This window comes from Neoarius graeffei, chromosome 11, assembly GCF_027579695.1.
Source record: "Neoarius graeffei isolate fNeoGra1 chromosome 11, fNeoGra1.pri, whole genome shotgun sequence".
NCBI classification, from domain to species: Eukaryota; Metazoa; Chordata; class Actinopteri; order Siluriformes; family Ariidae; genus Neoarius; species Neoarius graeffei.
The window spans coordinates 8,185,521-8,211,457 of NC_083579.1; the positions used below are offsets into that span (position 1 = coordinate 8,185,521).

The following is a 25,937-nucleotide window of genomic DNA, read 5'->3' on the forward strand; positions in this document are numbered from 1 at the left end:
CATTCACACTCACATTCACACCTACGCTCAATTTAGAGTCACCAGTTAACCTAACCTGCATGTCTTTGGACTGTGGGGAAAACCGGAGCACCTGGAGGAAACCCACACGGACACGGGGAGAACATGCAAACTCCGCACAGAAAGGCCCTCGCCAGCCCCGGGGCTCGAACCCAGGACCTTCTTGCTGTGAGGCGACAGTGCTAACCACTACACCACCGTGCCGCCCCGTCAAACATCACATCACATCACATCACATTATCTCTAGCCGCTTTATCCTTCTACAGGGTCGCAGGCAAGCTGGAGCCTATCCCAGCTGACTACGGGCGAAAGGCGGGGTACACCCTGGACAAGTCGCCAGGTCATCACAGGGCTGACACATAGACACAGACAACCATTCACACTCACATTCACACCTACGGTCAATTTAGAGTCACCAGTTAACCTAACCTGCATGTCTTTGGACTGTGGGGGAAACCGGAGCACCCGGAGGAAACCCACGCGGACACGGGGAGAACATGCAAACTCCGCACAGAAAGGCCCTCGCCGGCCCCGGGGCTCGAACCCAGGACCTTCTTGCTGTGAGGCGACAGCGCTAACCACTACACCACCGTGCCGCCCCCCGTCAAACATGCGATATAAAAAATAAAGTACAAGAGATTTTCAACTACATTTCCCAGAATGCACTGCAGCCGGGAAGCGTGTGATTGCTGTCAGAGAATATCTGAATTTTTTACTCATAATTTTACTACTTTAATCTCGGAAAATCTGAGTTTTTTTTTTTTTTTTTTTTACTTTATGACTTTATAATCTCAGAATTTGAGTTTTTTTTTTTCTCAGGAATTTACGAATTTAATCTCAGAAATTGTTTTTTTAACTTTGACTATAATCTCAGAATGAGGTTTTTTTTTTTTTTCCCCGCCTCACAAATTTATGACTTTAATCTGAGAAATTCTAAGGGTTTTTGTTTTGTTTACCTTCATGATTTTATAGTTTCAGAGAATATCTGAGTATTTCCTCAGAAATTTATGACTTTAATCTCAGAAATTCTGTTTTTTTTACTTTGACTTTGTAATGTCAAAGAATATCTGCATTTTTTCTCAGAAATTTATGACTTTAAGAAATTCTGAGGTTTTTTTTTTAACTTCATGACTTTATAATCTAAGAGAATATCTGATTTTTTTTTTTTTTTCCTGGAAATTTATGACTAATCTCAGAAATTCTAAGGGATTCGTTTTGTTTGTTTTTGATGTTTTTTTTTTTTAAATATAAACTTTATGGGGCGGCACGGTGGTGTAGTGGTTAGCGCTGTCGCCTCACAGCAAGAAGGTCCGGGTTCGAGCCCCGTGGCCGGCGAGGGCCTTTCTGTGCGGAGTTTGCATGTTCTCCCCGTGTCCGCGTGGGTTTCCTCCGGGTGCTCCGGTTTCCCCCACAGTCCAAAGACATGCAGGTTAGGTTAACTGGTGACTCTAAATTGAGCGTAGGTGTGAATGTGAGTGTGAATGGTTGTCTGTGTCTATGTGTCAGCCCTGTGATGACCTGGCGACTTGTCCAGGGTGTACCCTGCCTTTCGCCCGTAGTCAGCTGGGATAGGCTCCAGCTTGCCTGCGACCCTGTAGAACAGGATAAAGCGGCTAGAGATAATGAGATGAGATAAACTTTATGACTTTTATAATTTCAGAGAATATCTGAGTTTTTTCACAAATTATGGCTTTAATCTCGGAAATTCTGAGTTGTTTTTTTTCTCAGAATATTACACACTCCCCTATCTCTGTATTTATTTTTTTTAACCTATTATGCTGTCATAAATTTTCAAAGATTAGCTAGATTAAAGAAAAGAAGAAAATTTAGAGTTTAAATTTTCAGAGTAATATATTTTTAACCTGAGTTCTCATAAGTGATTTATTTATGACATTACAGGACATTACAGACATTTAGCAGATGCTCTTACCCAGACCTGGGCATTTTCCGGCCCGCGGGCCGCATCCGGCCCTTTGGTTCATTCTGACCGGCCCGCGTAAGGTTAATTAGAAATTACAAAATAAACATATTTTCTAATTTTACCTCATGCATGGACTGAATGTGCATTGCTTTTATTTTGAAGTTGTGTTCAACAAAAACGCAATGTGTGCGACAGAAACATGACATGAAATCCCATGAAACCTAATCCCGCGATAACTGCTTCCATAATTTGTCCAGACCAACCACAAACTTGTACGTCATCCTTCAAACGGTCCAGCCAATCACATAGTGTGACGTCACCAGCAGGCGCCGGAGCCCGAGCCAATCTGATACCTACACCGAATCGACACGGCATCATCATTATAATATGATGTATCTTGCTTGATATTTGGAGTAGAAAGACAATATTGTGATGCCTTTATTGTGTTTTGGGGTGAATGTGACTGAAAAAAAAATGGTACAAACGTTCACATTTTGTTAACCATTGTTTTGGGAAATTTGATTGAATAAATGACATTTTTTTGTAAGGCAAGCTCGTTTTTTCCCCAGACTCTTACCAGTCTTAGCAGCTTGTAAAAACAATGTTATTTACTGCTTTATATAAAGAAATACAATTAATATTATGCAGAATTTAGTTCAGCCTTTTGGTCCGGCCCTCCACAAAATTTTCTGTTTCTCATGTGGCCCCATGGAAAAAATAATTGCCCACCCCTGCTCTTACCCATAAATTTAATTTATTACTAATTAAATTCTAATATTAATTATAACTGATTGCTTACTCTCGTATGGGCGCTGTGAGACGGCTGCCTCTCCAGTAGCTCTGTAGTTTTTAGCTCTTTAAACCTCTTTTTTCACCTTTTTTTTTTTACTTTTCTGCTCTTCTTATGAAGACAGTGTGTTTTACTATGTAACATGGATATATTTAACTTTAACACGCAACCAGGAGCCAGTTTTCTCACTTATTCGAGAGAGGAGCTGCTGGCCCTGAAAACAATGGGACGAGCCGGGATACGACACCCCATCCCGGCTGAGCTGAGGAGGAAACCTAGGGGCTGCAAGGCTGGAGCTAAGCTAAAGGCTAGGCTAGCAGACAACCGGCAGTGCTACAAACCATCCATTCCCTCCGTTATCATGGGGAATGTGAACTCGCTGCCGAATAAAGTCGACGAGCTTTCCGCTCTGAACAACCAGCGAATTTACCGGGAGAGCAGCTTATTTATCTTTCTGGAGACATGGCTAACACACCTTGTACCGGATGCTAACGTGGACCTGCGGGGATTCACTGCTGTGAGAGCCGACAGAGACACTAACGCATGCGGGAAAAGCAAAGGTGGGGGACTCATCATTTATGTTAACAACTGCTGGTGTAACCCTGGACATATCTCCGTAAAGACAGTTTTATGTTGCCCGGACTTGGAGCTGCTAGTTCAGTCACGTGATCACCATCTGTGTTTACTGTACATCCCTCCGAGGGCAGCCGCAGCCGCTGCATGTGAGAGGATTCACTCTGTCACAGCAAGGCTGCAGACACAGCACCCTGAGGCATTTATCATTTCTGGGGACTTTAATCACGCTACTTTGGACTCTACTTTGGCTGCTTTTTACCAGGCTGTGGATTGTCCAACAAGGAACAACAGGACAATTGACTTACTGTATGCTAATGTGAGGGATGCATACAGAGTCACACCCCTCCCCCCACTAGGGAAGTCTGACCACAACCTGGTTCTTCTACAGCCGAAGTACACCCCCCTGGTTCAAAGGCAGCCTGCAACAACTAGCTGAAATGGAAGATGCCCTCAGGGACTGTTATGACATCACGGACTGGGATGTGCTGCTTAGCCCACACTTGCCCCTTTTCCACCAAAGCAGTTCCAGGGCTGGTTCGGGGCCAGTGCTTAGTTTGGAACCAGGTTTTCTGTTTCCACTGACAAAGAACTGGCTCTGGGGCCAGAAAAACCGGTTCCAGGCTAGCACCAACTCTCTGCTGGGCCAGAGGAAAGAACCGCTTACGTCAGCGGGGGGGCGGAGTTGTTAAGACCAACAACAATAACAAGACTGCGAAAGATCGCCATTTTTAAGCGCCGAGAAGCCGCAGCTGTACAAACGCTTAGTCATCCATTATTATTATTATTGTTGCTGCTGCTGCTTCTTCCGTGTTGTTTTTGCTTCGATATTCGCGCCAAGGTTTATGCAAACGTAGCGACGTAACTGACGTATACATGTTCGGGAGAGAGCTCTCTCTGCTCTCGCTCTCTCTCCTTAAATAGGGCGCGGTCACTGGGAAGACACAAACACGGGTTAATTGACATCATGTGTAGTGATTCTGCCACTTACCTTCCCTGACTCCGCCCTCCTGTCACAGACCGATGCTTGACCACACCTCCGCTGCCACAGAAACTTACCGTTTAACAGACCTTTCTCCATCACTCACACTATTGAAGCAGCGCGCGAAAAGCCTCAACATGAACTACGGGTGACTCGCAGGGCCAAATTAGAATTTGCGTTAACGGCACTATTTTTTTTTAATCGCGATAAATTGAGATTGCTTTAATGCATTATTATCGCGTTAACTTCGACAGCCCTAGTAAATACTTAATTTATTTTAATTTATCTAGAAGTTTTCTCTATTTCTTTTCTCTGTTTATCTGTAATGATGCTGCTGGAATCTTAATTTCCCTGAGGGAACCCTCCCAAAGGGATCAATAAAGTTTTATCTAATCTAATCTAAATAAATAAAAGTACTTAATTCAGATGTTTGGCGATTTTAGTGTTTGGGTAGAATTTTAATAAAGATGGACAAAAGATGATTGATTGTGTGTGTGTGTGTGTGTGTGTGTGTGTGTGAGACAGGAGATTGGCCGATGCTCCCTGGAACTGGGCGGGACTTTGGAGGATCAGATGACACAATTGAAGCAATGTGAGCATATGATCGTTAACTATAAACCCAACATCGATAAACTGGAGGGAGACCACCAGCTCATCCAGGAGTCGCTCATATTCGACAACAAACACACCAGCTACACCATGGAGGTGTGTGTACACACACACACAGATATAAAGAATATGACTAATTGCAATTTTTTCTATATGATAACACTTGCGCTACAAAAAGTCTTATCAGTTCAGTAATGTTACGGCCATAGCTTACAAAATATCCAGAGTGAAAACAGTAATGTGATGAAATTCTCATCTCTGATTGGCTAGATAAAGAAACATGGCGTGAGAGTAAAGTCTTGGCCTTTAATTCTTCACCCGTTCTTTATTATATCAACTAGAAAATCATTCACGATAACACTTGTATTCTGAACTTTTTGAGTGCTATACGTTTTTGTCTTCTGTCCATCAGTTCATTCGTTCCCTCTTTCCCTGCAGCATATCCGTGTTGGTTGGGAGCTGCTCCTGACCACCATCGCTCGCACTATTAATGAGATCGAGACTCAGATTCTGACCCGTGACGCCAAAGGCATCAGCCAGGAGCAGATGAATGAGTTCCGCTCCTCCTTCAACCATTTTGATCGGGTACTGTTCTCAGATCAGTCTTTAATCAAAATACATGCAATAAACACTATCACTAATCCTCTGGTACTGTTCTCAGATCAGTCTTTAATCAAAATACATGCAATAAACACTAGCTAATCCTGTGCTACTGTTCTCAGATCAGTCTTTAATCATAGTACATGCAATAAACACTAACTAATCCTCTGGTACTGTTCTCAGATCAGTCTTTAATCACAATATATATACAATAAACACTGTAGCTAATCCTCTGGTACTGTTCTCAGATCAGTCTTTCATCATAATCCATGCAATAAATGCTAGCTAATCCTCTGGTACTGTTCTCAGATCAGTCTTTAATCACTATCTATCTATCTATCTATCTATCTATCTATCTATCTATCTATCTATCTATCTATCTATCTATCTATCTATAATAAACACTATAGCTAATCCTCTGGTACTGTTCTCGGATCAGTCTTTCATCATAATCCATGCAATAAACACTGTAGCTAATTCTCTGGTACTGTTCTCAGATCAGTCTTTCATCATAATACATTCAATAAACACTATAACTAATCCTCTGGTACTGTTCTCAGATCAGTCTTTAATCACAATATATACAATAAACACTAGTTAATCCTCTGGTACTGTTCTCAGATCAGTCTTTAATCACAAAACATGCAATAAAAACACGAGCTAATTTTTTGGTACTGTTCTCAGATCAGTCTTTAATCATAGTGCATGCAATAAATACTATAGCTAATCCTCTGGTACTGTTCTCAGATCAGTCTTTATTCCATGTACACTAAGGCTCTTTAGCCAATCTCCTCCTGCATGTCCTCCTTTCTCAATCTCTAATTTTTTTTTTTTTGGCTTCCTCCATTGCGGACCTTCATTCACGCCTGACCTTTGACCCGGACATTGCAGAAGAAGAATGGCGCGATGGACACTGATGATTTTCGGGCGTGTCTCATTTCAATGGGCTATGACCTGGTAGGTATTACCCAGTTAGTTCACTCATCATTCAACCGTCATCCACTGTAGCGCTTCATATCAGTCCGTGCTAAATTATCAGTGGTAATGTTATTCAATTAAATAACATTTTGCACAAAGAGGAAATGACAACAGTGACTGTATAAACAGGATATTGAGATGAATTTTCACCTCAGGATTTCTTAAAGAGCTAAAAATGATCAATTTATGAAATTATGGATACTTTCATTAAAAAGCCTTAAATTATGTGTTTCTGGATGCTAATACATTTTCAATTAGCTTGAGTATATATAAATTATCAGCTTGGATACTGGGGTTGATTCTTTTCGCTACTGTGTGTGTTTGTGTGTTAGGGAGAGGTGGAATTTGCCCGGATCATGCTGCTGGTTGACCCGAATGCTACCGGAGTTGTAACCTTCCAGTCCTTCATTGACTTCATGACCCGAGAGACTGGAGACACGGACACGGCAGATCAGGTGGTCGCATCCTTCAAGATCCTCGCTGCTGACAAGGTGTGTGTGTGTTTATCTACTACTGAAGACCAAATTTCCTTCCAAGATAGTAAAACCTGACAATTTTCACCTTGTGGGGACATTTGGATCATTCCCACAATGAAACTGGCAGTGGTGGTTGTGTTCTTCTTGACCAAAAAATAAGAGCCAAAAATTTCTTTTCATTGCTTGGGTTTAGTTGTGGGCATAGCATTAAAACACAAAACATTAAAACCATATGAACACTCAAGGAGGGTTTGGTGTAAAAAGAAGGATGGCTGTAATGAAAAGAACCCGATCCCAACTGTAAAATATGGTGGCGGTTCTGTGGTGATTTAGAGCCGTTTTTCCTCCAAAGACCTTGGAGACCTTGTTAGGGTACATGGCGTCATCGCATCAGACCTGCCTGATCCGTCCTGATGCCCTACTTCTGGCTGGAGTCTCATCACATCGCTCCTGTAGAGGACGGCCCCATATGGACAGTTGAAAGTCGCATTTGGAAGACACTCTGGACATTTAAAGTAATGCTTTCATGCCTGAGGACGACAGTTGACTTGCTAACTTTACGACTGCAGTTGTCATGAACAGTTTTGCACTCAAGTTTCCATCAATGAACAGTTTATAACTTCAATAAAACAGACTTCATGTTAAAACTATAATGAATTTCCTGGTTTCACAGTTATACTTTGTGACTCTATAGGACACAGTTACAGAAGTGAGTTATTTATAATCACATTACGATGAGGATGGGTTCCCTTTTGAATCTGGTTCCTCTCAAGGTTTCTTCCTCGTGTCGTCTGAGGGAGTTTTTCCTTACCACCATCACCACAGGCTTGCTCATTAGGGATTGATTAGTGATAAAATTAGCTCATGTTTAATTTTCTGGAAAGCTACTTTGTGACAATGTCTGCTGTTCAAAGCGCTATACAAATAAACTTGACTTGACTCGACTCCATGGAATTCTAGGACATTTTAAATCTAAATCTGGCTCTTCTGTCCGAAACTAAAACTGGGTCGTCATTGGATCTTCCAGCAGGACGATGATCCAAAGCATTATGTCCAGATCAATACAAAAATGGTTAGCTGAACGCATCATGGCTATCTCAGTCCCCTGATCTGAACCCCAGTGAAAACCTATGGGCTGAGCTGAAGAGGAGAGCACACAAGAAGAAAGGGCTGAGAACCCTGGATGATCTGGAGAGACTGCTCTGTATCTCCAACCAGTGTTGTAGTTGAATCACTAAACCTGGAGTCTGAGTCCAGTCTTGAGTCCCCAGTGTTCAAGTCCAAGTCATTTAAAAAAAATTGAGTCGAGTCCACTATTAATCCGAGAACAAGACTCCAATCGCACCATTTGACGGCGGCTGTTTCAGCTCCATTAACATTAGCTTGTTCTTGAACATGATGCATGAACAGGTGAATGTGCTTCTCTTTATCAGGGTGTGTGAAGTATTCTGTCAGAGATGGTTGGGAGACGGATGTAAGTGCAGAAGGTGTGTTTTATTAATATAAGTGAAGACGGTAAACAATCCAGAATGGCAAGTAAAATCGTGAAACAGGCAATAGGTCGAGCGAGGCACAAACAGGCTATCGTAGACTCGGCAGAATCAAAGATGAGAAACAGGAAATCAGGGATCAGGAACCCAAACAAGGAAATAAGGCTCGGTAATGTGTCAGCAATGCAACTCAATACTTCGCAAAGTAAGTGTGTTTTCACAGTTTTTATATAGGCGCACTGATTGCGCCTTAATCCTGTGCAGGTGCGAGTCGTTTACAGCCACTTGGCACGCGCGCTGTCCGGCGCGCCCCCGCAAGTCTATCTGATGCTCACGCCAAGGCACGCAGGTGTGACGTTCTTGCATGAAATTAGTACAAAAATTAATGTAGATATAAATATCTTATGCCAAATTATTATGGCATGTTACAAAAAAAAAAGAAAAAATCTGAGTCCTCGTCTCCAATTTACGAGTCCGAGTCATCAGTGCTCAAGTCCAAGTCGGGTTACAAGTCCTTAAAATTAGGGCATGAATCCGACTCGAGTACTACAAGCCTGTCTCCAACCTTAGAAAATGTTACAGGAGAGACTCCGTGCTGTTTTACTGACAAAGGGAGGGTGCGCAAAGTATTAAGCGCAGAGGTGCCGATAATAGTGGCACATGTTTTTGTTGAAAATATTTTTTGATGAGGGATTTTGTTTTTCTCTGAATAAATTTGTTTCAATTAAAGGTTGGATTTTTCTCATTTTTTTTTTTAGTATGAGATGAAGCGACTTCACCAAAAGGTGGAATTTTTCGAACTAACCTTTACAAGGGGTACCAATAATTGTGGAGGTCACTGGAGATATTATATGGGAATTATATATGCATATATATATTTATATATGCATGCGCATATATATATATATATATATATATATATATATATATATATATATATATATATATATATATATATATATATATAATATAAAATATGTGTATATATCAGTATGTCTGGGTCATGTGTGAGAATAATAGTATTGTTTGGTCATGGCTGTGATCGTTTAGTGATTTATTTTTTTTTTTTCCCATAATTCCTCCTCCAGCCGTACATCCTGATAGACGAGTTGAGGCGAGAACTTCCTCATGACCAGGCTGAGTACTGCATCTCCAGGATGCCACCTTACACCGGGCCCGGCGCCGTACCAGGAGCTCTGGACTACACCGCCTTCTCCACTGCCCTCTATGGCGAGAGCGACCTTTAACCTCGCGCGCGCGCACACACACACACACACACAAATCAATCCATGAAGGTAAACAGAGCAGTAATGTTATTAAATAAAGATGCACATGAAATATATTTAGCTGAAAATATTAATTGAATGTTACTTTTTTTGTTACGACACACAATTTTGGGGATTAAAAAATATCCGGTTTGATTCTCCGAGTTTAATCATGCAGTCCTTGATAGACATTGATGGAAATATTTCCCACAATAATGAACATATTGTATTAAGCACATAGACACTGCTGCAGTTCGACACGGTTCATGGTTTAGATATGAAAATGTCACGTGTATACCAGACCAGAGTGTGTACTACGAGTTACACTTGATTGTCTGTGTGTGAGGGGGCGGGGTTTGAATATCCACTAACAGGAATTTCCAATACCATATTCATTTATCCTGAATCATGATCTTCATACAGTGTTGAGAACAGACGTGTGCTGATTTACACAGGATAACACAACTACATTTTCATTTTATTTTTCATAAATTATCCAAATCGTACGGTCTTTTAATGTGCTTACGTAACCAGATATGGGATTACTGTCTCTAACATCACACCATACTGTAGCATGATAAAGAATTGAACTCGACGATTGAACTCTTGTCTGTGTGAAATAAAGAACATTTAAAGAACAATGCTCTCGTTTGGTTTCATCTGATTTCTACACCAGTTGGCTGCGTTTCAGTATGTTTCAGTGAAACTTCTTTCTGTGGCTCAAACACCATTTGTTTTTAAAAAAGAAACACATTGATTGCAAAATAAAACTTGAGATTCATTGGTGTGGTTTCACTTCATGCTGAAATGGTTTGTAAATGCACACAGTATTCCTTGGTATGTTCACAGAAACACTGGACATTATGGAGCTGAACCACTAGAAAATAAAAGCATGATCACTAGAACATACACATACTGTCTGTGTGGATGGATGGATTATTTATATTTCTTTACATATATATAAAATACACAGTGGTGCTTGAAAGTTTGTGAACCCTTTAGCATTTTCTATATTTCTGCATAAATATGACCTAAAACATCAGATTTTCACACAAGTCCTAAAAGTAGATAAAGAGAACCCAGTTAAACAAATGAGACAAAAATATTATACTTGGTCATTTATTTATTGAGGAAAATGATCTAATATTACATATCTGTGAGTGGCAAAAGTATGTGAACCTTTGCTGTCAGTATCTGGTGTGACCCCCTTGTGCAGCAATAACTGCAGCTAAATGTTTGCGGTAACTGTTGATCAGTCCTGCACACCGGCTTGGAGGAATTTTAGCCCATTCCTCCGTACAGAACAGCTTCAACTCTGGGATGTTGGTGAGTTTCCTCACATGAACTGCTCGCTTCAGGTCCTTCCACAACATTTTGATTGGATTAAGGTCAGGACTTTGACTTGGCCATTCCAAAACATTAACTTTATTCTTCTTTAACCATTCTTTGGTAGAACAACTTGTGTGTTTAGGATCGTTGTCTTGCTGCATGACCCACCTTCTCTTGAGATTCAGTTCATGAACAGATGTCCTGACATTTTCCTTTAGAATTCGCTGGTATAATTCAGAATTCATTGTTCCATCAATGATGGCAAGCCGTCCTGGCCCAGATGCAGCAAAACAGGCCCAAACCATGATACTACCACCACCATGTTTCACAGATGGGATAAGGTTCTTGTGCTGGAATGCAGGGTTTTCCTTTCTCCAAACATAACACTTCTTTAAACCAAACAATTCTATTTTGGTCTCATCCGTCCACAAAACATTTTTCCAATAGCCTTCTGGCTTGTCCACGTGATCTTTAGCAAACTGCAGATGAGCAGCAATGTTCTTTTTGGAGAGCAGTGGCCTTCTCCTTGCAACCCTGCCATGCACACCATTGTTGTTCAGTGTTCTCCTGATGGTGGACTCGTGAACATTAACATTAGCCAAATGTGAGAGAGGCCTTCAGTTGCTTAGAAGTTACCCTGGGGTCCTTTGTGACCTTGCCAACTATTACACGCTTTGCTCTTGGAGTGATCTTTGTTGGTCGACCACTCCTGGGGAGGGTAACAATGATCTTGAATTTCCTCCATTTGTACACAATCTGTCTGACTGTGGATTGGTGGAGTCCAAACTCTTTAGAGATGGTTTTGTAACCTTTTCCAGCCTGATGAGCATCAACAACACTTTTTCTGAGGTCCTCAGGAATCTCCTTTGTTCGTGCCATGATACACTTCCACAAACATGTGTTGTGAAGATCAGACTTTGATAGATCCCTGTTCTTTAAATAAAACAGGGTGCCCACTCACACCTGATTGTCATCCCATTGATTGAAAACACCTGACTCTAATTTCACCTTCAAATTAACTGCTAATCCTAGAGGTTCACATACTTTTGCCACTCACAGATATGTAATATTGGATCATTTTCCTCAATAAATAAATGACCAAGTATAATATTTTTGTCTCATTTGTTTAACTGGGTTCTCTTTATCTACTTTTAGGACTTGTGTGAAAATCTGATGATGTTTTAGGTCATATTTATGCAGAAATATAGAAAATTCTAAAGGGTTCACAAACTTTCAAGCACCACTGTATATATAAAATCACATCAATGTGGTGGTGTGAATAATCTGCAGTCAGTGGATATGAGCCATCATTCGCTCTGGCTACTCTATTACTAGGATATCAGCTCATATACCAAGAAAAACAAAATGGCGGAGCATGTTGCTGAACCAACTGAGAATGAAATAAAAACTCTACTCGAAAACAAAACCCCCCAAAATACAAAAAAAGCAACAAAATATGCAGTGAAAGTATTTGATGGTAAGAATATCTTTTTTGATTTTTCAATAATTATTATCACATTTTTCACAAATTGCTCCTGTCCTTTCACCGGTTTGTTTTCATTCTTCATCTTTAAGTATTATGAAAATTCTTGAATTTTTTTTAGACTGGTTCAAAAGCTCAGAGAAGTTTGAAAATGACAGAACTGAAATGCCCAAAGAAGAATGAAATAAATATCTAAAGCTATTCTATACATTATGGTGGTGGATATGATCGAAGTCATTGGAAAATCATTACATCACTGAGCAGGACATGGAGCCAGACTGCCAGGTGGACTCATTCATTCATTCTTTCTTTATTTCACTCTTTCTTTCCTCTCTTCCTTCCTCCCTTTCACTGATTATTTAATTCATTCATTCTTTCTTTATTTATTTCACTCTTTCTTTTTCTTTCTTTCCTCCCTTTCTTCCTCTCTTTCATTCATTCATTAATTCATTATTTATTTATTTATCTATCTAATTCTTTCTTTCCTCCCTTTCTTTCTTTGTCTTTCTTTCCTCCCTTCCTTTCTTTCTCTTTCTTTCCTCTCATTCATTCATTATTTATTTATTTCACTCTTTCTTTCCTCCCTTCCTTACTCCCTTTCACTGATTCTTTCTTTCTTTCTTTCTTTCTTTCTTTCTTTCTTTCTTTCTTTCTTTCTTTCTTTCATTCATTCATTAATTATTTATTTATCTATTTCCTTCCTTCCTTCCTTCCATTCATTCATTCATTCATTCATTCATTTATTCATTCAACCATCCATCCATTCTTTCTTTCTTTCTTTCTTTCTTTCTTTCTTTCTTTCTTTCTTTCTTTCTTCCTCTCTTTCTTTCTCCCTCCCTCCAGCAGACTTTCTGCTCAGTGCTTTCTGGCATTATCTGTGTGTGTGTTTTCTCTGTGATGTTCTGCGTGTTATCACACACCTGCAGTCGAGCGTTCTTTACTCTCCTCTCTCTCCTTTCTCTCCTCTCACAGTAACCGGTTGATGATGATGATGATGGCTCCTCCAGACGGGGAGGATGAGGTTCAGTTCCTGCGAACAGTAAGTACAGAAATCAGTTCCTTCCTGAGAAAAGAGAAAGGAATTAAAGCCTCAATGCTGGTTTTATTGTGTGTGGAGAAATTTACCAAAGAAATATAAATATAAATGAAAGGATAAACAGACTGGATGAACTGTAAACGTCTCACACCCAACTTGTGAAGAATTTGACACTGTATATTGATACTAACATTGTAACAGGAAAAAAAAGTTTATTTTTATTTTTTATTTATTTATTTTTATATTTTTTAAAAATCAAGTTTCATTTTTAAAGAGTTTTGATTTGTATGTAATTTTTTTCTTTCTCTAAATAACATTTGTATGATTCAAAGAAGAGGAAATTAAACAATCATGCTTTTGCTTTAAATATTTCATTCTAATAGACTTTCATTTCTTGAATTATTTATAAATAATATTTTTATATATACATATAAATTTTTTAAAATTGTTGTTAATATTTATTGATTTTATTTATTTCAGTGTAACAGACATAATAACGTTCATTTTCATTTATTTGTTTATATTTAAAAACATTTTCATTAAATTTCACTTTTACATTTTAATTTTTTCTTCCTTAATTTTAAGAAATCTCTTTGAAGTATCCAAATATGAGAAAATGTTTTTGCCCCTCACCAGTTTAAAAAATAAAAAATTGCAAAGTAAGAAAAGTCATTTTTTACTTTGAAAATTTGTTTTCATTTTAATATTTTTATTTTCTTGAATAATTTTATATTTTCATCTAAATTTTATGAAATCCATATGCAGTATCAAAAAATACTTCGATTCTTTCTTTCCTTCTTTCTTTTGAATGATTATTTATCTCTGGGAATATTTTATATCCCAAAACACTGTGAAGAGAATAATATCTTCGATTTTTTGTATTATATGTAAATGGAGGCGTACTAAACAGTACAACTACAAACTTTAATCTTCCTCATTTATAACTTTTTGTATGAGTTAAATGAAGCACACACACATTTAAACTAATATCCAGTGATGAGTGTGTATTGTTTTCTCACATGAATGTTGTGTTAGAGCAGATGCGGAACATGGCTGTGACTCTCAGCTCTATTTTAATCAGCGTTATCAGGAGAGAGGGACGAGGGTCGGCTGTGTGAGCTGTCCGCTCTCAGCCTCTTATCTCTCACACACACAGCTGAGGGATTCCTGTTCCTCTACACACTTTTGGATGAAAAAGTGAATGTCACTGAATTCACTAATTATGAGGTCATAATAACGTAGATGATGACACGCTCATTTATGGACTTATAAAATCCTCTCCACTGAGCCGAAACTGCTTTAAATGTTATATCGCATTGAAGAAGAGTAGAATGTACTTACTGTGTGTGTGTGTGTGTGTGTGTGTGTGTGTGTGTGTGTGTGTGTGTGTGTGTGTGTGAATATCAGTGACCCACTAATGGTCACAGAGACCACAGAGGTGTTGGAATTCTCCTTTACTGACTGTCCAAAAATACCCCGTCTTTCAGCCCATATATAGCGCCTCTCTCTCTCTCTCTCTCTCTCTCTCTGTAAAGAATTTGAAGATTTGCAAATCATGAAAATTGTACATTTCATTGAAAACAGTACAACCCCGATTCCAAAAAAGTTGGGACAAAGTACAAATTGTAAATAAAAATGGAATGCAATAATTTACAAATCTCAAAAACTGATATTGTATTCACAATAGAACATAGACAACATATCAAATGTCAAAAGTGAGACATTTTGAAATTTCATGCCAAATATTGGCTCATTTGAAATTTCATGACAGCAACACATCTCAAAAAAGTTGGGACGGGGGCAATAAGAGGCTGGAAAAGTTAAAGGTACAAAAAAGGAACAGCTGGAGGACCAAATTGCAACTCATTAGGTCAATTGGCAATACTGTAGATCATTAACATGACTGGGTATAAAAAGAGCATCTTGGAATGGCAGCGGCTCTCAGAAGTAAAGATGGGAAGAGGATCACCAATCCCCCTAATTCTGCGTCGCCAAATAGTGGAGCAATATCAGAAAGGAGTTCGACAGTGTAAAATTGCAAAGAGTTTGAACATATCATCATCTACAGTGCATAATATCATCAAAAGATTCAGAGAATCTGGAAGAATCTCTGTGTGTAAGGATCAAGGCCGGAAAACCATACTGGGTGCCCGTGATCTTCAGGCCCTTAGACGGCACTGCATCACATACAGGCATGCTTCTGTATTGGAAATCACAAAATGGGCTCAGGAATTTCCAGAGAACATTATCTGTGAATGCAATTCACCGTGCCATCTGCCATTGCCAGTTAAAACTCTATAGTTCAAAGAAGAAGCCATATCTAAACATGATCCGCAGATATCTTCTCTGGGCCAAGGCTCATTTAAAATGGACTGTGGCAAAGTGGAAAACTGTTCTGTGGTCAGATGAATCAAAATTAGAAGTTCTGTATAGAAATCAGGGACGCCATGTCATTTGGACTAAAGAGGAGAAGGACGACCCAAGTTGTTATCAGCGCTCAGTTCAGAAGCCTGCATCTCTGATGGTATGGGGTTGCATTAGTGCATGTGGCATGGGCAGTTTACACATCTGGAAAGACACCATCAATGCTGAAAGGTATATCCAGGTTCTAGACCAACATATGCTCCCATCCAGATGACGTCTCTTTCAGGGAAGACCTTGCATTTTCCAACATGACAATGCCAAACCGCATACTGCATCAATTACCTGTACAGCATCATGACTGCGTAGAAGAAGGGTCTGGGTACTGAACTGGCCAGCCTGCAGTCCAGATCTTTCACCCATAGAAAACATTTGGTGCATCATAAAACAGAAGATATGACAAAAAAGACCTAAGACAGTTGAGCAACTAGAATCCTACATTAGACAAGAATGGGTCAACTTTCCTATCCCTAAACTTGAGCAACTTGTCTCCTCAGTTCCCAGACGTTTACAGACTGTTGTAAAGAGAAAAGGGGATGTCTCACAGTGGTAAACATGGCCTTGTCCCAACTTTTTTGAGATGTGTTGTTGTCATGAAATTTAAAATCACCTAATTTTTCTCTTTAAATGATACATTTTCTCAGTTTAAACATTTGATATGTCATCTATGTTCTATTCTGAATAAAATATGGAATTTTGAAACTTCCACATTATTGCATTCTGTTTTTATTTACAATTTGTACTTTGTCCCAACTTTTTTGGAATCAGGGTTGTATTAAAACTACTTGGCTCTGTAGTAAAAGAGTCCGGGTGCTAAACTGGCCTGCCTGCAGTCCTGACCTGTCTCCCATTTCAAACATTTGGTGCATTATGAAGCACAAATACGACAAAGATGTGAGACCCCGAACTGTTGAGAAACTGAAATTGTATATCAGGCAAGAATGGGACAACATTTCTCTTTCAAAACGACAACAATTGGTCTCCTCAGTTCCCAAATGTTTACAGTGTGTTGTTAAAAGTAGAGGTGATGCAACACAGTGGTAAACACGCCCCTGTCCCAACTTTTTTTAAAAATGTGTTGCTGAGATCAAATTCAAAATGAGCATGTTTTTTCAAAAAACAATAAAATTTCTCAGTTTCAACATTTGGCCTGTTGTCTTTGTACAATTTTCAATGAAATACATTGTAGTGCATCCCAGTGCATCCAGAGGATGTATCTTACACACTGAAATTTGTCTTAGTCAGTGACACTTAGGAAGAGACTAGGTGACAACCAAGAATAGTTTGGTGACTACTGGAAAGACAGTTGATGGCATGGAAAGACGGCACCCGGGGGCAGAATGGGTCAGCACCCCTGCCTGTATCTCTTGAGAGAGAGAACCCCAACCAAGCTACAGAACAGTCCTCGAAAAGATACCCCCAGGAGGTCCCAAGAGGGGGGGAGGATGAGACCTCCATTTGGACAGACCTAACAGTATTGACCCAGGCTAAGGACATGACTGCGAGATGTATCTGCGGCAAGCTATGCAAAAATGTACGTGGCCTTAAAGTCCATCAGGCCAGAATGAAATGCACAGAGAAGGAGGTGCAGCGCACAGGCCTTAAGCCTAGTGAGATGCAGGAGGAGCCCAGCCAGGAGTCACCCCACAGAGCCCAGTCCCTCCCCGCACCACAGTCCCCCAATTCCAGCAGAGTAGTTCACCAGCTACAACAGATCAAGTGGCCCCCAGCCAGCAAGGAGGGTGAATGGTTACAGTTTGACAGAGATGTAATGAACATCATCCGAGCTACAGCAAAAGGAGATGCAGACCACCGACTCCATACAATGACTGTCATTATTGGTGGTTACGCTACAGAAAGATTCGGCTTTGTTAAGAAAGGAAACACCAAGCCCACATATACCATGAACTGCAGAGCCAACAAAATCCAGCAGCTGAGGCAAGAGCTCCGCACCCTCAAGAAAAGATATAAAAGTTCTCCTGAGGAGGAGAAACATGCTTTAGCTGACCTTCGAGACATCCTAAGGAGAAGACTGGTAACCCTTTGGGAGAGCAGAGTGGCATAGAAGAAGGGGGAGAGAGAGGGCTAGAAAGCATGCTGCTTTCATTGCTAATTCCTTTGGCTTCACAAAACAACTGCTCGGGGACAAACGTAGCGGCCGGCTCACCTGCTCAGCAGAAGAAGTTAACGCTTTCCTGCATGACACTCTGAGCGATCCAATGAGAGAACAGGAGCTGGAACCCAATAGAGCCCTTATTATCCCAGCTCCACCAACAACAATGTTCGATCTGAAGGAGCCTAACCTGAAGGAGGTTGAGGAGGTAATTAAGGCAGCACACTCTTCCTCTGTTCCAGGGCCCAGTGGTGTACCATACATTGTGTACAAGTGTTGTCCTCAGCTCCGGTGTCACCTCTGGAAAATCTTGAAGGTGATATGGTGAAGGGGGAGAGTTGCTGACCAATGGAGGTGTGCAGAGGGAGTGTAGATCCCCAAAGAAAACTCAAAGTGCATCAGCCAGTTTTGGTCCATCTCACTGTTGAGCGTCGAAGGGAAGGTGTTCTTCAGTATTGTTTCCTGGAGACTCACAGAGTTTCTTCTCAAGAACAACTACATCGATCCCTCAGTGCAAAATGGGGGCATCCCCGGAGTTCCTGGTTGCTTAGAGCACACTGGGGTAGTCACACAGCTCATCAGAGAAGCCCATGAGAACAGAGGTGACTTAGGTGTGCTGTGGCTGGATTTGGCCAATGTGTATGGATCCATTCCACATAAATTGGTTGATCTTGCACTACATCACCATCACATCCCCAGTGCGATTAGGGACCTGATCCTGGATTATTACAACAACTTCAGGTTGAGGGTCACTTCTGGGGAAGTAACATCAGACTGGCATCGGCTGGAGAAAGGGATCATAACTGGGTATACCATCTCAGTCATCCTCTTTGCCCTGGCAATGAACATGGTGGCCAAGTAAGCTGAGGTGGAATGCAGAGGCCCTCTAACTAGGTCTGGCATACGGCAGCCCCCCATAAGAGCATTTATGGATGATCTCACTGTGACAACAACATCAGTCCCAGGAGGGAGGTGGATCTTGCAAGGCCTTGATAAACTTGTCACCTGGGCCAGGATGAGCTTTAAGCCTACCAAGTCAAGATCCATGGTGCTAAAAAGGGGGAAAGTGGTTGATAAATTCTGCTTCTCCTTGGCTGGAGCTGCTATCCCCTCCATTAGTGAGCAGCCAGTGAAGAGTCTGGGGAAGCTGTTTGACGCGTCTCTGAAAGACACCACCGCCATTCAGAGGTCCAATAAAGAGCTGGAAAGTTGGCTCACCAAGGTCGACAAGTCAGGCCTGCCAGGCAAATTTAAGGCCTGGATCTACCAGCACTCCATCCTACCATGGGTTCTATGGCCTCTGCTGGTGTACTCAGTCCCAGTGTCAACAGTGGAGTCCCTGGAGAGGAAAATCACCAGCTTTCTCCAAAAATGGCTGGGCCTCCCTCACAGCCTCAGTAGTGCAGCCCTCTACAGGACCAGCAACATCTTACAGCTCCCATTCAGTGGTCTCACTGAAGAATTCATGGTGGTACGCACAAGAGAAGCCTTTCAGTACAGGGACTCACGGGACCAGAAGGTGGCAACAGCCGGCATTGAGGTGCAGACAGGGAGGAAGTGGAGAGTGGAGAGAGCAGTGGAGGTGGCAGAGTCACGCCTCAGGCAGAAGGAGCTGGTGGGGACGGTGGCCATCGGGAAAGCTGGTTTGGGCTTTTTCTCAAAGACCCAAGTGGGCAAGGCCTGAGGGAAGGAGAGACACCAGCTAATCCAGGAAGAGATCAGAGCAGGCATGGAGGAAGAGCGAGTGAGCAGAACAGGGGGGCTCAGGCAGCAGGGGGCATGGATAAAGTGGGAGGGTATCCTACAGCGCAAGGTCACCCGGACAAACATCATGCAGGCGGACCTCCATTGCATTCGTTTCCTCGTCCAGGCTGTATATGATGCCCTACCAAGCCCAGCCAACCTCCATGCATGGGGCAAGAGTGAGACACCAGCATGCCAGCTATGCTCTGGAAGGGGATCCTTACAACATCTGCTGAGTAGCTGTCCAAAGGCCCTTGCAGAAGGTCGCTACCGCTGGCGCCATGACCAAGTGCTGAAGGCAGTGGCAGAAAGCATATGCAATGCCATCACCCCTGGCAAACACCATCTTGCCCCAAAGAAAATTAACTTTGTCAAAGCTGGAGAGGAACCCTGCCAACAATGAAGAACAAGGTCAGGGCTCCTCTACACAGCCTCTGATTGGCAGCTGCAAGCCGATCTGGGGAAGCAGCTGAAGTTCCCTCAGCATGTTGCTACAACATCACTCCGGCCAGATATAATCATCATCTCCAAGGCAACAAAACAGCTGATTGTGCTCAAACTCACAGTGCCCTGGGAAGAGCGGATGGAAGAGGCAAATGAAAGGAAAAGCGCAAAGTACCAGGAGCTGGTGGAGAAGTGCCGGGAAGGGGGCTGGATGATTCATTACGAGCCAATAGAGGTGGGCTGTAGAGGATTTGCAAGGCGTTCACTCTGCAAAGTCCTCAACCAACTGAGCCTAACAGTAGTGGCTAAGAAGAGGGCCATCCGATCCGTATGTGAAGCCGCAGAGAAGGCCACAAGGTGGCTGTAGATAAAGATGGCTAATCCATGGGCCGGTTGCTGCTGGGACGCAAGCTGGGGTCTGATCAACCTCAGCTGGGTCACCTGGGTGAGGGTGTCTGATGTTGAAAGACCCGAAACACCCAGTGACCCCTGGTTACATCACTGATGATGCGTCCCAATGCATCCAGAGGATGCATCTTGCACACATAGGGTTTCCATGATTTGCAAATTTTCGCATTCTGTTTTTATTTACAGTTTACACAGTGTCCCAACTTTTTTGGAATTGGGGTTGTATTAAAAATACAGGTGGGACAGTGCGAAAATTATACAACTCAAATGTAGCACAGTATTTGCTCGCTAAAAAAAACTTGTCAGAAAAGCATTGTCAATTCCATGTGTACGTGTGTGTTTGTGTGTGTGTGTGTGTGTGTGCGTGCGCACTACACAGTCAGATGAGCTGGTGTTGCGTTGTTGCTTGGCCGTCCCCCTCCAACACAAGCTGTGTTTGGCTGCAGATGGTTTCGGAGGCCGACTGTGTTTCCTCGAGTCCACTTCAAACTCCAAGGTGAAACACACACACACACACACACACACACACACACACACTTTTTACCTAAACACAGCTAGTTAACCGGTTAACCTGCTTGTTGTTTACTTGTATAAAGATGCCTAAGTATATATTTTAACAAACAAAGCTACTAATAAAGGTACAAGTTTTTCCTTGGGGTTCAATTATTTACCCTAAATTACTTTTAAAAATACACAGCATTCATTTTTTCAACATAAAAGATACTTTAATTTGTAACCCCAAATCAGAAGAAGTTGGGATGGTATATTGAAATTGAAATTAAAACTGTAAACAATGATTTGTAAATAAAAAAAAGAAGTGTTGCACTCAAAACAATACAACAGCATGGAATTTCAGTTCAGTTCAGTTCAAGTTTTATTTGTCACATATAATTACAAGTAATTACAGTGAAATTCTTATGTACCTTAGGTCGTTGCGAGCATAAAAATATATAGATAAGAGAAATTAAAAACAATAGAAATAAAAGGGGGCGGCATGGTGGTGTAGTGGTTAGCGCTGTCGCCTCACATCAAGAAGGTCCGGGTTCGAGCCCCGTGGCCGGCGAGGGCCTTTCTGTGCGGAGTTCGCATGTTCTCCCCGTGTCCGCGTGGGTTTCCTCCGGGTGCTCCGGTTTCCCCCACAGTCCAAAGACATGCAGGTTAGGTTAACTGGTGACTCTAAATTGAGGCTGCTTGGAGGCTGGATGGACCGTCCACCAACACGTCTCACCTGCAAACACATACAGGGCTAGATTGGTTACACTGTAGTGAAGTCAGGAAGATCCTGCTGGAAACACAGATGACTGGAATTATCTGAGATTATTAGAAAAAAAAAAACCAACACTGTCGACAGCAGCTTGCATAAATATTCACCCCCTTTAACTTTTCCACATTTTGTGGTGTTAGAGTCTAGAACTGAAATAGACTTCATTGAGATTTCATGGTGGTGTGGTGGTTAGCACTGGCGCCTCACAGCAAGAAGGTTCTGGGTTCAAGCCCAGCGGCCGACAAGGGCCTTTCTATGTGGAGTTTGCATGTTCTCCCTGTGCCTGCATGGGTTTCCTCCAGGTGCTCCAGTTTCCCCCACAGTCCAAAGACATGGTTAACTGGTGACTCTAAATTGACCGTGAGTGTGAATGGTTGTCTGTGTCTATGTGTCAGCCCTGTGATGACCTGGCGACTTGTCCAGGGTGTACCCCGCCTTTCGCCCGTAGTCAGCTGGGATAGGCTCCAGCTTGCCTGCGACCCTGTAGAACAGGATAAAGTGGCTAGAGATAATGAGATGAGATGAGAAATAAAAGGGGAAAAACTACATTAATGAGTGGAAACATTCCTCCGGGTGCTCCGGTTTCCCCCACAGTCCAAAGACATGCAGGTTAGGTTAACTGGTGACTCTAAATTGACCGTAGGTGTGAATGTGAGTGTGAATGGTTGTCTGTGTCTATGTGTCAGCCCTGTGATGACCTGGTGACTTGTCCAGGGTGTACCCTGCCTTTCGCCCGTAGTCAGCTGGGATAGGCTCCAGCTTGCCTGCGACCCTGTAGAAGGATAAAAGCGGCTAGAGATAATGAGATGAGGGATGAGTGGAAACATGGCAGAGATGTGATGATTGTGTCTTTACCAGTCCTTAAAGTCCAAAGTGCAGTAATGCATAGTAGTATACCTTCTTATCATTATGAAGAGTTCAACAGTCTGATGGCCTGAGGGAAGAAACTCCTCCTCATCCTTTCAGTGTTGGTCTTCAGCTGTCTGTAGCGTCACCCTGAAGGCAGCAGGGAGAACAGTCTATTATTTGGGTGGCTGGGGTCGCTGGCGATCTTCCTGGCTCTGTCCCTGCAGCGGTTGGAATAAATGTCCTGCAGGTTAGGGAGGGTGGTCCTGATGGTTCTCTCAGCAGAGCGAACCACCCTCCTGAGAGCCAGCTGGTCTCTCCTGGTGGTGCTTCCCATCCAGTTAGTGATGCTCCCACTCAGGACACTCTCAGTAGAGCAAGAGTAAAAGTTCCTTAGTACCCTGAGTGGGAGTTTGAAGTCCTTCAGCCTCCTTAAGAAGTAGAGGTGCTGGTGGCCTTTCTTAACCAGGGTGATGGTATGACAGGACCAAGAAAGATCCTGTGAGATGTGGACACCCAGGTATTTGAAATTGTCCACTCTCTCTACCTGGGCCCTGTTGATGCAGATGGGTTGGAGGTCCCTCTGCTGCTTCCTGCTGAAGTCCACTGTCAGCTCTTTTGTTTTGCTGATGTTGAGTGTGAGGTTGTTCTCCTCACTCCAGTCCACGAGATATTTAATCTTGGTCCGATAGGCAGACTCATAGTTATTGGAGATGAGGCCCACCACAGCTGTATTATCAGCAAACTTAATGATGGTGTTGGAGTCTGAAGTGGCCATACAGTCATGAGTGTACAGGGAGTACAGCAAAGGGCTCAGAACGCATCCTTTGATGTTTCACTCATGAATTTTATTGTTTTTTTCAAAATAAACATTTATATCAATTTTGATTTTTGCAACACATTTCAAAAAACGCTGTTACAGTAAAGCATTTACCACTTTATAACGTTTCCATTCTTTCTCACAACACTTAAAAGATGTTTAGGGACTGAAGACACTAAGTGATGAAGTGTTTCAGGTGTGATTTTGTCCCATTTTTCCTGCAAATAGGTTTTAAGGTGTGCAACAGTATGGGGTCGTCACTGTCATATTTTTCATTGACAGAGGGGACACACCATCTCCTTCCACAGCCATGCCTTTCTAATGTGAGCAGAATGTGGTTTTGCATTGTCTTGTTGAAATCTCCCTGGAGATTTCATCTTGAAGGCAGCATACAGTATGTTGTTCCAAAATCTGTGTACTTTTCTGCATTAATGTTCCATCACAGAAGTGTTACCTTTGCCAAGGGCACTGACACAACCCCATATCATGTCTGGATGGTCCTTTTCCTCTTTGGTCCGGAGCACACAATGTCCATTTCTTCCAGAAACAGACCTGGAATACTGATTCATCTGACCACAATACACGTTTCCACTGTGTGATGGTCCATCCCAGATGCCTCTGAGCCCAGAGAAGTCAACAGCGCTTCTGGACATCATTAACATAAGGCTTCCTTTTTGCACAGTAAAGTTTTAACTGGTGTTTGTGGATGTAACTCTGTATTGTAGCTTGATAAAGGTTTGCTAAAGTAATCCTGAGCCCAAGTGGTTCTGTCAGCTATAGATGAATGACGGTTCTTGATGCAGTGCCTTCTGAGGGATCTGAGATCACGGGTGTTCAGATTAGGCTTGTGCCCTTTGCTCTTTACACACCAAAATTCCTCCAAATTCCTTGAATCGTTTAATGATATTATACACCGTAGAGGGTGAAATATCCAAATTCATTTTTATCTTTCTTTGAGGAACATTGTTTTTAAACATTTCAATAATTTTCTCATGCATTTGTTGACAAAGTGGAGATCCTCGGCCCATCTTTGCTCCTCAAAGACTAGGCCTTTCCTGGATATTGATTTTGTACCAAATCATGATTATAATCATCTGTTGACATCACCTGTTTCAGATCACATCATTTAATTGTTTTACCTCATGACTAGCCCTAAGTTGCCTCCGTCCCAACTTTTTTTGGAACGTGTTGCAGGTCTGAAACACAGGAATGGATGTATATTAACAAATGAAATGATGTTGACCAGAAAAAAAAACATGAAATAGCTTGGGTTCCTTCTGTCTGCAATGAAATACAAGTAAAACTCAATTTAGAAATCACTGCTTTCTTTTTGTGTTTGCATTTTCCATACCACCCCAACTTTTCTGTTTTGTTTTGAACTCATTTAGAAAGCTAGAACCACTAACCATCCAAAGAACCCTCAAGGAATCTTAAGGTGTGTGTTTACCTCCTCAGAATGTTCCAGCAGATCTATCGCTGTGTGTGTTTGTGCTGGACAGGTGTGTATCTGTCCGAGCTCTGCAGGAAATGCTCGCCAACCATGAGGACCCACACATGGGGGTGAGGAGACCAGAACTTTGCTTTTTTGACTTATTATAAATACTCATTCATCAATCATAACTCCCTTCAGTTTTAATGAGAGATTAAATAGAAACAGGAGTTTTCAGGAGTGGACTCTGCTGAAGAAACATTGGTTTGACATGTAGCTATCATTCCTGCTCTAATGTACTGTCAGAATCCCTTAACCTATTTTATTTGTCTTCTTTTAGTCAGCTGAGACTGCTGGCCATCGCACTCTCCTCTACGGTCAGGCGCTGCTGCTCAGACATGCCCACAGCAACATGGTGGGCCAATCAAAGAGCCCAAGACATTGCACCACATTCTGATTGGGTGTTGGATTCTGTATGATGCAGTTGAATATTCTGTTCTTCTTTTTTTAGTATCTGAGCTGTCTGACATCCTCAGGGCTCTTGGCCGATAAGCTGGCGTTTGATGTCGGCCTTCAGGAAGATGTCGCAGGTAACATCGACCCTAAATGTGTCCATAAAAGAAAACTATCTCTTCCAGTGCCTTGTATAAGTATTTATTTCTCTTGAACTTTTCCACATTTTGGAGTGTGCTATAACTTATAACCTGGAACTGAAATGGACTTCACTGGGATTTTAGGTGATGAATGTGTACCAAATCTTTGGGTCCAAAAGGTCACTGGTTTGAGTCCCTGGACCAGCAGGAATGGCTGAAGTGCCCTTGAGCAAGGCACCTAGTCCCCAACTGCTCCCCAGGATAATCTCTGGGTATGTTGTATGTCACTCTGGATAAGAGTATCTG

General features: G+C 41.9%; 2 protein-coding genes across 2 annotated transcripts in view; both read left to right on the top strand.

The window, feature by feature from the left end:
- The window catches only part of actn2b (actinin, alpha 2b), a 69,642-nt gene extending 59,307 nt beyond the window's left edge, over positions 1-10,335 (top strand). Inside the window, exons 17-21 of the mRNA XM_060932872.1 lie at positions 4,810-4,989; positions 5,332-5,478; positions 6,385-6,450; positions 6,804-6,962; positions 9,526-10,335. Coding sequence (XP_060788855.1) covers positions 4,810-4,989; positions 5,332-5,478; positions 6,385-6,450; positions 6,804-6,962; positions 9,526-9,684 — 711 coding nt within the window. The 3' untranslated portion in view covers positions 9,685-10,335. The remainder of the gene's footprint in view (positions 1-4,809; positions 4,990-5,331; positions 5,479-6,384; positions 6,451-6,803; positions 6,963-9,525) is intronic.
- Positions 10,336-13,502: 3,167 nt separating this feature from the next.
- The window catches only part of ryr2b (ryanodine receptor 2b (cardiac)), a 210,519-nt gene continuing 198,084 nt past the window's right edge, over positions 13,503-25,937 (top strand). The window contains exons 1-5 of the mRNA XM_060933368.1: positions 13,503-13,553; positions 21,059-21,175; positions 25,065-25,169; positions 25,379-25,453; positions 25,550-25,628. Coding sequence (XP_060789351.1) covers positions 13,503-13,553; positions 21,059-21,175; positions 25,065-25,169; positions 25,379-25,453; positions 25,550-25,628 — 427 coding nt within the window. The remainder of the gene's footprint in view (positions 13,554-21,058; positions 21,176-25,064; positions 25,170-25,378; positions 25,454-25,549; positions 25,629-25,937) is intronic.